Here is a 10,344-nt window from a genome sequence, read left to right as displayed (position 1 = left end):
ATCTTTGGTGAGCTGGTACCGTGGAGGGAAAATGGGTAGGGGGTATATAAAATCCTTCTGAGTTATTTCAAGTACATGTCAACTTACGATTGTCTCAAAATAAAGAAAAAAAGTAATATAAAAAACCTATCCAGGTGTGGTGGCGTGCACCTGTAACTATGGCACTTGGAAGCTGAAGCAGGAGGAGTTTGGATGTAGCTGGGGTTGTGCAGCAAGATCATCCCCAAACCGAACCAAACCAAACCAAACAACAAACCCATTACATCACACAAGAGTGTTTACAGTGGCCTCGCTGAGAGCAGCAGGCCAGAAATACTTTAAACTGCAGTCAACAGGGATCCACTGAGCCTGGGGCTTGATTCCAGCTTAACCTTGGGAGATGATAAGGTTTTTGTGTTAAGTAAATGCACCAATCACTGACTTAACCTCAGATGAAGAAAAAGAAAAAAGAAAACAACAACAATAACAACAACAAAAGCCAAACCAACTAACCAAAACCCCAAAACAGAAGGCAGGCACCACAGCAGGCTCTCAGAGCCATCCTGTGAAAGGGCAGGGCTACCCACTGGCCGAGAAGACAGGTCATTTGGCTCAGTTTCTCTGTATACTCTTATTCCTGTTGACACTACTTCAATTACAGATAAAATAACGAATAAACAAAATCTGGAGCCTGACCATCCTCTGGTCGACAGATTTTCCCCTCCATGTCCAGCAGGTGGCAGACGTGTTCCAAGGACAGGTCGCACCTCTGATTAAGGTGGTGAGCATCATCTCCCATCAGCAGATGGTGCTGTGAGGAACCATTCAAAGTGCTCACAGAATCCCAGCCAGGAGCTGCCCTCTCCCAAGTCTGCAGCAACAGGACAGCTTTCTGGCCACGACAGGGTTAACAGTCCACATTCCAGAGCAGAGGAAAGAGAGACTGGAGGTCACAGACAAAAGGGCCAGCTTCTAACAACGCCACAGCTCTGGTAGGAGAGATAGATCACCCCAACAATGGCCACAGCTGTTTTTGTCTGCCCCGAAGGAAACTGACTTAGGAAGCAGGTATCAGAGCCCCCTTCCTGAGGGGACTTCTGTCTGCCTTGTAAAGCTGTCAGAGCAGCTGCATTGATGTGTGGGTGACAGAAGATGAAAAGGAAGACGCAGGCAGATCGCCACAGATGGACAGGCCACATACAAGTCGAGGCAGGTGGCAGAGGCTTGCAGAGGCTCTGCAGGTGGACGGCACTGATTCATTGCCCAGTTAGCATACCAAGGCAAGGTGGACCGCAGCCTTCTTCCCAGCCTTCCTCCAGGGCTGGGGCGGCCTCCAACATTCTAACTCAGTGAAGCTTCCGCCAGTCCCTCCTCTTTTTGCACCTCAGGTGTGAACCCTCCCTCCTTCTCTCTGTGGCATGGCTCTCCTGATACTGCAGGCTGAGCATTGGATTTCTTTGTGCTTAGATGGTCCTGAAATGGCTTTCTCACCTGGTGTGTGTGTGTGTGTGTGTGTGTGTGCACGTGTGTGTGTCTCCCTTGGATCCTTCATCTAGGATCCAGAGCTGTTTATGATAATATAATGAGAGGCTGGGGAGATGACATGGTAAGAGTGCATGCTGTATAAGCATGAAGACCTGAGTTCGAATCCCCAGTGCCCATGTGGAAAAGTAACCTTACAACCTCAGAGTTTGGGGAAAAGGCTTGTGGATCCTGGGAGCTCACTGGCCAGCTAGCCAGCCTAACCTAAATGTCTCAGTCAGAGATCCTGTCTCAGGGAATAACTAGAGAGAATGACTGAAGAAGACACACCTCCTCAGGTCTCCCACGCATCCACACAGATGTGTTTAACACACATACACACACACACACACACACACACACAGAGAGAGAGAGAGAGAGAGAGAGAGAGAGAGAGAGAGAGAGAGAGAGAGAATGTAATAAGCTGAGAAATGGTAGGGAAATGATTTTTGCTAAGAAATGAAATTCTGTGTTGGCCAGAGAAGGAACTGCCTTGGGCACACCAGCCTATAAGTCACCATGAGTTCTCTGGCTAAGAATCACATGTGACGGATCCCAGGTCCTTCTTGCCTGGTGGCCTTGGACCTCTCCCACTGGTTTTGAAGAGAAATCCAAGAGAGGCTTCCTTGGTCAGAATAGTTGGTGCTGAGCAACACAGAGTTGGGGCCAATGGGATTCCTTTAAAAGCATCCTTCCCAGGGCTGGGGCAGAGTTCAGTGGTAGAGTCCTTACACAGCAAGCATGAGACCCTAGGGTAAATTTCTCAGACCCCCTCCCAATAAAAAAGGCATTCTCTGCCTCTGGGTGAGGAGGGGGAGCAGACACTGTTAATTGAGACCATTAGCTGGTGGGGTAACAAATGAACTTGGCTAGAGGAATTTGGTCCGATGGATTCTGCCTTCTGCAGAAGCTCCACTTGTTTCCTTTGTTAAGCTGGCCCACAGTTTGTTTTGAGAATGCCTGAGGGGCCCAGGGAGCCAGACAATTAAAAGCCAAGCTCATTTTGATATCTGAAAAACCACAGCCGTCTGCCCGTGGGAGGTGCTGGGAGAATGGGCTCTGTCCCTGCCCCACCAACCCCACCCCCACCCCCACTCCTCCGGTCACCTGGGAGTGCCAACAGCAATTTGGAAGTTTGCTGAGCTTGAGAAGTCTTGGGAAGGGCTGACACTGAGCACACCCCTTTCCCCCACGGGGAGGAGGGTGAGGAAACATGGGACCAGCCCTGTTCCAGCCCATCCTTATTGGCTGGCATGAGGCAGAGGGGGCTTTAAAAAGGCGACCGTATCTAGGCTGGGGACCGGAGCCTGTGCTACTGAGTGCCCCCTCCGTCTGGCACCATGCAACTCTCACTAGCCCCATGCCTCGTCTGTCTGCTTGCCCATGCTGCCTTCTGTGCTGCGGAGGGTCAGGGGTGGCAAGCCTTCAAGAATGATGCCACAGAAATCATCCCCGGGCTTGGAGGGTACCCCGAGCCTCCTCAGGAACTAGAGAACAACCAGACCATGAACCGGGCTGAGAATGGAGGCAGACCTCCCCACCATCCCTATGACACCAAAGGTATGGGATGGAGGAGCATGTTAGCGTGGGGGTCCTGGGAGGTGACTTGGGTGGCTTTAGAATCTTCTTTGGAGGTTTGTGTGGGTGATTAGCCTCTGCCACATCAGGGGAGGTACAGACTTGCCTGGAAGAATACTAGCACGGCGTTAGAATCTGGAGGACAGGGTTGGGGGCTGGCAGTGAGCACCCAAGGCAGGGTGGATGCTGAGGTCAGCCAGAGGTGGCATTAACACAGGCAGAGACTCTCCTGAGGATGAGGACACAGGTCAGATCTAGCTGCTGACCAGCGGGGAGGTGACAAGGTGAGGCTGGTAGCACCTGCTGGATGCCAGATGCCATGGCTGTATTATACCCCACATGACCACCCCAGGAGGTGAAGAAGGCCCTAGCTTGAAGGTGGAAAAACCAAGCCTCCTGAGATAAAGTCACCTGGGAGTAAGAAGAGCTGAGACTGGAAGCTGGTTTGATCCAGATGCAAGGCAACCCTAGATTGGGTTTGGGTGGAAACCTGGAGCCAGGAAGAATCCTGTTAGTTTCCCTTGCCCATGGTCTGCCTAATGAGCCCAGTGGACTAGCATTAAAAGAACAGGGTTTGTAGGTATGGTTTTAGCATGTGACATGAGGGACAGCTGAGTGAAGCCTCCCCTGTATGGGCACAGGTGGCACCATCTGCCCTGCGCTTGCACCCTGACCCCAGCTTTCCTCATCCCCGAGGACAGCAGAGCCTGTGGAGGCAGGCCTGCCCAGAGAGATGCCTGGGGGATCGAGCATGGAGCTGGCAGGAATGAATGGGTTGGGGTGGCAGCTGGAGGGACACTCCAGAGTGAGGACCTTGCTGGCCACTATTTGTGTGAGTGGGAAAGTTCATTTTCCAAGTGGCCACCACACTCTGTCCCTCCTGTTTCCTAGCCAGTAAGGGAATGGGGGGAAAGGGCTACCCCAAAGAGGCATGCAATGCAGTCACGTTTTCCAAGAGGAAGTACTTTACCTAAGGGCACTATTCTTGGAAAGCCCCAAAACTAGTCCTTCCCTGGGCAAACAGGCCGCCCCCACAGACCACCTCTGCAGGGGTAAGTTAAGCCAGCCACAGGAGGGTGGCAAGGGCTGCACCTCCCCTGCTGTGCCTCCTGGGGGGGTGAAGTCCTGGCCTCTGTCCCTCCGGTTTGGGTCCTGGGACTTTTTTTTTTTTAATTCTTTTATGTCATACTGATTCTGACACCATGAAACCTTTGGAGGTGGACAGGACCCACATATGGATTAGTTAATTTAAAGCCTCCCATCCATCTAAGCTCACGGTAGGAGTTATAGCCTGGGCATGTATAGGAGATGAGGCCAGGCAACAGACCCAGAAGATATGGCTGGGTATCCAACCCAATCTCCTTCCTCAGAGAACAGACTCCAAGTCAGATCCAGTCACCAACAAGTTACCAGGTCAAGGTACACAGAACAAGAGAGCCTGGTATACAGCAGATGCTAAACAAACACCAATGGTACCAGAAGCTGTAGGTTTGGGGGCAGAACTCCGACCTGCTGCTTAAGCAAGTAGCTAGTAAAGAGAGACTGGCCCTCCGCCCCCACCCCTCCGCCCCCACGCATCCCCAACCTGGGGTCCTATAACAAATCACTTTCACCCTTGCGGGAGCCAGAAAGTGCTGGCATCCTAGGTAGGGGCGTCAGGCAGTCCAGCCCTGCCTTTGGGGCACGTTCTTTTCTCCGCCTGGACCTGTGGTAATGAGGGGGTTGGACATGCTGCCTTTGGTCGCTTTCAAGTCTAATGAATTCTTATCCCCACCACCTGCCCTTCTACCCGCGCCTCCATAGCAGCTGTCCTGATTTATTACCTTCAATTAACCTCCACTCCGTTCTCCATCTCCTGGGACCCCGCCCCTGCCCCAGTGGCTGGTAAAGGAGTTTAGGAGGGACCAGAGCCATGTGTGGCTAGACGCTACCAGGCCGGGCTGGGGATGAGGAGCTAAATTGGAAAAGTGCTTAGTATGCATGAAGCCTTGGGTGGGATCCCTAGTACCAGAGAGGTGGAGATAGGCGCTCAGAAATTCAAGACCATCCTCATCTACACAGCCAGTTTGAGGCCAGCATGGATTACATAAAGACCTAATCTCAAAACATGCCAGTTCTGACTCTATGCCACATAGTGACCGGTGTAATAGTGGATGAAGTCGTTGAATCCTGAGGTAACCTATTTTACAGTTGTGGGGAATAGCGACGTTAAGTACCCTGCCCACAGATCACACAGAAAGTAAATGACAGAGCGCCAGTGTGTCATCCCTGGGTTCCAAGGTCAGAGAGCAGCCAGGGCGGGATCTCCCTGCTCCCCACAAGCTCCAAAAGTACCCGGTGCGTCCTTCCCATAATCCACGCAGATTCGAAAGCGCAGGGCAGGTTTGGAAAAAGAGAGAGGGGTGGAAGGAGCAGGCCAGGCTAGCCTAGGCTGCAGTCCCTCAGGTATCCCTCTCCCCGCAGATGTGTCCGAGTACAGCTGCCGCGAGCTGCACTACACCCGCTTCGTGACGGACGGCCCGTGCCGCAGCGCCAAGCCGGTCACCGAGTTGGTGTGCTCCGGTCAGTGCGGCCCCGCGCGGCTGCTACCCAATGCCATCGGGCGCGTGAAGTGGTGGCGCCCGAACGGACCGGATTTCCGCTGCATCCCGGATCGCTACCGCGCGCAGCGGGTGCAGATGCTGTGCCCCGGGGGCGCGGCGCCGCGCGCGCGCAAGGTGCGTCTGGTGGCCTCGTGCAAGTGCAAGCGCCTCACCCGCTTCCACAACCAGTCCGAGCTCAAGGACTTCGGGCCCGAGACCGCGCGGCCGCAGAAGGGTCGCAAGCCGCGGCCCCGCGCCCGGGGAGCCAAAGCCAACCAGGCGGAGCTGGAGAACGCCTACTAGAGTGCGCCCGCGCCAACGCAGCCCCCGCGCGATCCGATTCGTTTTCAGTGTAAAGCCTGCAGCCCAGGCCAGGGGTGCCAAACTTTCCAGATCTGCGGAGTCCTCAGCCCGTAGAGACCGCTGCGAGCGGGGTGGGGGTGGGGGTGGGTTCCCGCAGGCCAGGAGAGAGAGCTTGAGTCCCAGACTGAGCCACTCTGCCTAGCCCGGGGTGGGGGTGGGGGTGTCCTTCTACCCTCACGTCCCCTACAGGACAAGGCATTGTTTCCACCTTAAAGGGAAGGGAGTGTGCAACGAAAGACCTGGGACTGGTTATGGAAGTACAGTAAGATCTACTCCCCCCACCCCAATGTAAAGCCCGCGCGGGCAAGAACACGAGCACAGCACTAGATAGGGTTTCTGACCCTGACTTGGCCACTGAGTATGAGGTTGGGTCACGAGGTTCTCTTTTGGTACCATCTCCTTTGTAAAATAGGGACCGGGATGAGATCAGACTCCAGGACTCTGCTGAGATTCCAAGTATTGGGGTGCCCCAAGGTAGGCAGGTGAGAGAGAGGAGGAGGAGAGAGGGTGGGGTAGGGGAGAGATTGTGGTGGGTAACCGCCTAGAAGAAGCTGTTGGTTCTCAGCCTGGCCTCCCCAGGTGTTTGGCTTTCTCCACTCCTTCGTCTCAAATCTGCTTTCAAATCCCTATTTGGGAAAGGGAAGGCCAGGGTCCGAGAGATGGTGGAAGGGACAGAAATCACGGTCCCGGGCCCCGAAGATCAGATCTGACCCCCAGCTGCCTTGCCATATTTTAAAGAGATTTTCTACACAACAGATTAAGGTCGTTAAAGGAAACTGGGCTTGCCAGTCACCTCCCATCCCTGTCCCTTGCCAGGACACCTCCTCCCGCCTGCCACCCACGGACACATTTCTGTCTAGAAACAGAGCTTCTTCACGCTGTCCTCCAAGATGGCATATCTTACATTAAAAAGAGTAATACTGGGGAGGGGGGGGCTCAAGTAAGTGTACATATGCTGAGAAGCTGTCAGGCGCCACAGCGCCACCCACAATCTTTTTGTAAATTGTTTCCAGACACCTCTTACTTTCTGGGTAGATTTTAATTCTTAAAAGGGGAGGGAGGAGAATGTTTGTAACAGAAGCACATGGAGCGGTGCGGGCGGGGGTGGGGGATAGCCCTTGGGGATGGGCTGGTAGGTTTGGCGAACTTTCCATGTGGGACTCATCCACCAGACTGAAAGCTGTGGGTTGTTTTTTTTTAAAGAGTTCTGTGACATATTTATTTTCTCCTTTAAGTTATTCATGCCAACATTTTTCTTGTAGAGAAGGGCAGTGTTAATATCGCTTGGTGAATCACGTGTGGTTTTTTGGCGACCAGAGGCATTGTTAATAAAGACAATGAATCTCGAGCAGGAGGATGTGGTCTTGTTTTGCCAACCACACACAGTGTCTCGGCTGTCACCTCACTCCCTTCCCTTGGTCACAAGACCCAAAGACACCTCTGGCTGCTGTCTGGTAGCCCTTGTGGCAATTATGTGTTTCCTTTGAAAAGTCACCTTCATCCTTTCCTTTGCAAGCCTGGTTCTCATTCACCTGCTGGGTCATTGTCATACCCTCATCCCACCCTCCCCTTAGCAGACCACTCTCCACACTGTCTTCCCAAAGTGCCAGTTTCACCACCGAGCCACTCTCCTGCTCCAGGTCATCCCATTGTTCCTCCTTGCACAGACTCTTCTCCCACTAAGGTGTTCCTGCGTCTCATCTCCCACTTCCTCAAGCCCTCCTACCGACTCCCAATGGCCCTGCGGATATACCTGTCTCTTCGGTCAGCTGACTCCACTTGCAGACACCACCTGAATTCCTCCCCTCTCTTTAGGGTTTGTGGAACTTTCGTCTGCCCCTGAACCTTCTAGGACTGTCCCAGTGTCTGAGGTGTCCTCTCTCTTGTGATGTCCCACCCCACTATTCGGTTCCTAATTCTAGGTCTTCCCTTGTTCATTCGGTCATGGGATAGTATCTACTCTGGCCAAGCCCTGCTTGATACTGGAATGAACGCAAGGACAAGTACAATTGAGGACCAGTTCATCATTGGGCCAAGCTTTTTCAAAATATGGACTTTACATCTCCCCTATAAAAGTGTAAAAGCCTTTCAAAGCAGAGGCAATACCTGGCTCTTCTTTCAACATCGGGGCACCTGCTTTTTGGGTCTGGTGGGGTAGTGTATACCATAAGCCTAACACTTGGATGGTGAAAGCAAGATAACTGGTAGTTCAAGGCCAACCTGGGCTATAGGAGGCCCTGTCTCAACCTCTCCCTCCATCCTTGATTTATGTTGTGTGCATGCTGGGGATTGAACCTGGGCCTTTGTACCTGCCAGGCAAGCTCTCTACCACTCTATCCCCAGGCCTGACTGGCTTTTTGTTTTAACTCCCGAGGAATCCCCCCAAATGAATTATCACGTCTTTGACAAATATCACTGAGTGCTGCCAGTCTCCCTCTGGACTCCCTGTGGAAGGACCCTTCAGGGAATCCAAACATCCCGAAGAATATCCCAGAGCAAGGAGGCCATGGAGACTTTGGCCAGCCCCACAAGGCAGAGTGGTCCAGAGGAGGGGATGGAGACTCTAGAGGCAGGCTTGCAATGGAAGCTGAGGAGACAAGACAGGGGTACCCAGGATTAAAATGCTTCCCCTAGAACCATTCCAAGCTCAGTTCCTGGTACTTGCACCTACCCAGCCCCTCAGAGCCCAATAAGCTTAGGTGAAGACAATGGTTATATTGTTGAGTTCTACTGCTTCAGAACCTGGCAGGAACAGTTAGTGTCATGGTGTCCCCAGGGAACAGTGGCTCCTGAAGGAGCACAGGAGAGACTGCAACTAGAGGTTGCCTGAAGGAGGTGGGGTCCTAGACCCTCTGAGCAAAGACTCCACTCACACAATGACACTGAGGCTGAGCGTAGCCACCCGTGGATGCAGGAAGCTCATCCATCATCCTTTAGCATGGCCTTGTATTCCCACCACATGCCAGGGATGTAGGGGATCAGAGAGTCCAAGTGATGCCCAAACCTGAGCATACCTAGGCCTTGCTTTCTGACACAGACAGATGCAGGAGAGACTAGCTTGGGCTGTGATCCCATGACCACGAAGGGGGAAGAAAAAAAAAAACCCAAGGTCTAAATTGTAGGTCAGGTTAGAGTCTATTTATGGAAAGTTATATTCTACCTCCATGGGGTCTATGAGGCTGGTGCCCATCAGAGAGAACAAACAACGGGCTGAGCTGGGAGGGGTGGCACTCTACAGCAGGGAGCACGTGTGCCTGGGGTGCAGCCAGACATGAGGCTTGTATTAATAGTCTGAGAGTCAAACAGACAGAGAGACAGAAGGAAACACACACACACACACACACACACACACACACACACCACTCATTTCTTACTTGAAGAGGCCTTACTTTTGTTCTAAGTACAAACCATTCCTCCTCATAAAGGAGACAAAGTCACCCAAAAGAGCCACAGAGTCCCCATGTTCCTCACTTTCCTTGAAATGACTTGGACTTGTGTCAGGGAAGACAGACGGCCTGCAGAGGCCTCCCGGTGACCCAGAGCCACAGACACTGAAATCTGGTCCTGGAACCTCTATAAACACTTCTTCCACAGATTCCCTGGCATGAGCCCAAATTCCCCAACCCTGTCTCCTGACCACTGAGGATGACAGCACTTGGGTCTGCTCCATTCTTGGAGTGCACCCTGGTCTCCCCATGTGAGGGCACATGAGGTCTCAGGTCTTGGGAGAGTTCCACAGGTATCAAAGGTGTTCTTGTTTTCTTTGTAGTTTATTTTAGATGTATGAGTGCTGTTGCTTGAATATGTGTCCATGCAGCATTTACATGCCTGGTGCCCGAGGAGATCAGAAGATGGTATTAGACCCCCTGGAACTGGAGTAACAGACAGTTGTGAGCTACTGTTTGGGTGCTAGGAATAGAACCTGGGTCCTCTGGAAGAGCAAACAGCCAGTGCTCTTAATCACTAAGCCATTTCTCCATCTCACTGTTGAGGGTCTTTCTATGACAAGAGACAGGAGAGTTTCTTTAAGTCAATAGGACCATGATGTTCCTAGTAACATGTGAGACTAGGGCAGGGTGATCCCCAGTGACACCCAATGGCCCAGTGTAATTATTAACAGCCCTAGTTTTACTCCTTAAAAAGTCCCAGTGTGGGGCAGTAGATATGTGTTCCCTGCTTTGAAGTGGCTGAGGTCCAGATATCCACTTCCAAGTGCTTGTTTCTCTTTCTGGAGTTGAGGAAGCTTCCTGCCTGCCTGTAAATATGTCCATTCTTCAGCCTTAGACAAGATCACTTTCCCTAAGCAGTCAGACCAGTCCAA

The 10,344-nt window shown here is 52.4% G+C and overlaps 1 protein-coding gene across 1 annotated transcript; it reads left to right on the top strand.

The window, feature by feature from the left end:
• Nucleotides 1-2,799: 2,799 nt before the first annotated feature.
• Sost (sclerostin) lies at nucleotides 2,800-7,374 on the top strand. The gene is made up of 2 exons (XM_028780721.1): nucleotides 2,800-3,060; nucleotides 5,542-7,374. The coding sequence occupies exons 1-2, from the start codon at nucleotides 2,841-2,843 to the stop codon at nucleotides 5,961-5,963; spliced, it is 642 nt and encodes a 213-aa protein (XP_028636554.1). The 5' UTR covers nucleotides 2,800-2,840; the 3' UTR covers nucleotides 5,964-7,374.
• The last annotated feature ends 2,970 nt before the right edge of the window (nucleotides 7,375-10,344 follow it).

This window comes from Grammomys surdaster, unplaced genomic scaffold, assembly GCF_004785775.1.
Source record: "Grammomys surdaster isolate TR1022 unplaced genomic scaffold, NIH_TR_1.0 371, whole genome shotgun sequence".
Taxonomy (NCBI): domain Eukaryota; kingdom Metazoa; phylum Chordata; class Mammalia; order Rodentia; family Muridae; genus Grammomys; species Grammomys surdaster.
Note: the sequence above shows the minus strand (reverse complement) of the source record. Positions and strands in the feature narration are given on the sequence as shown.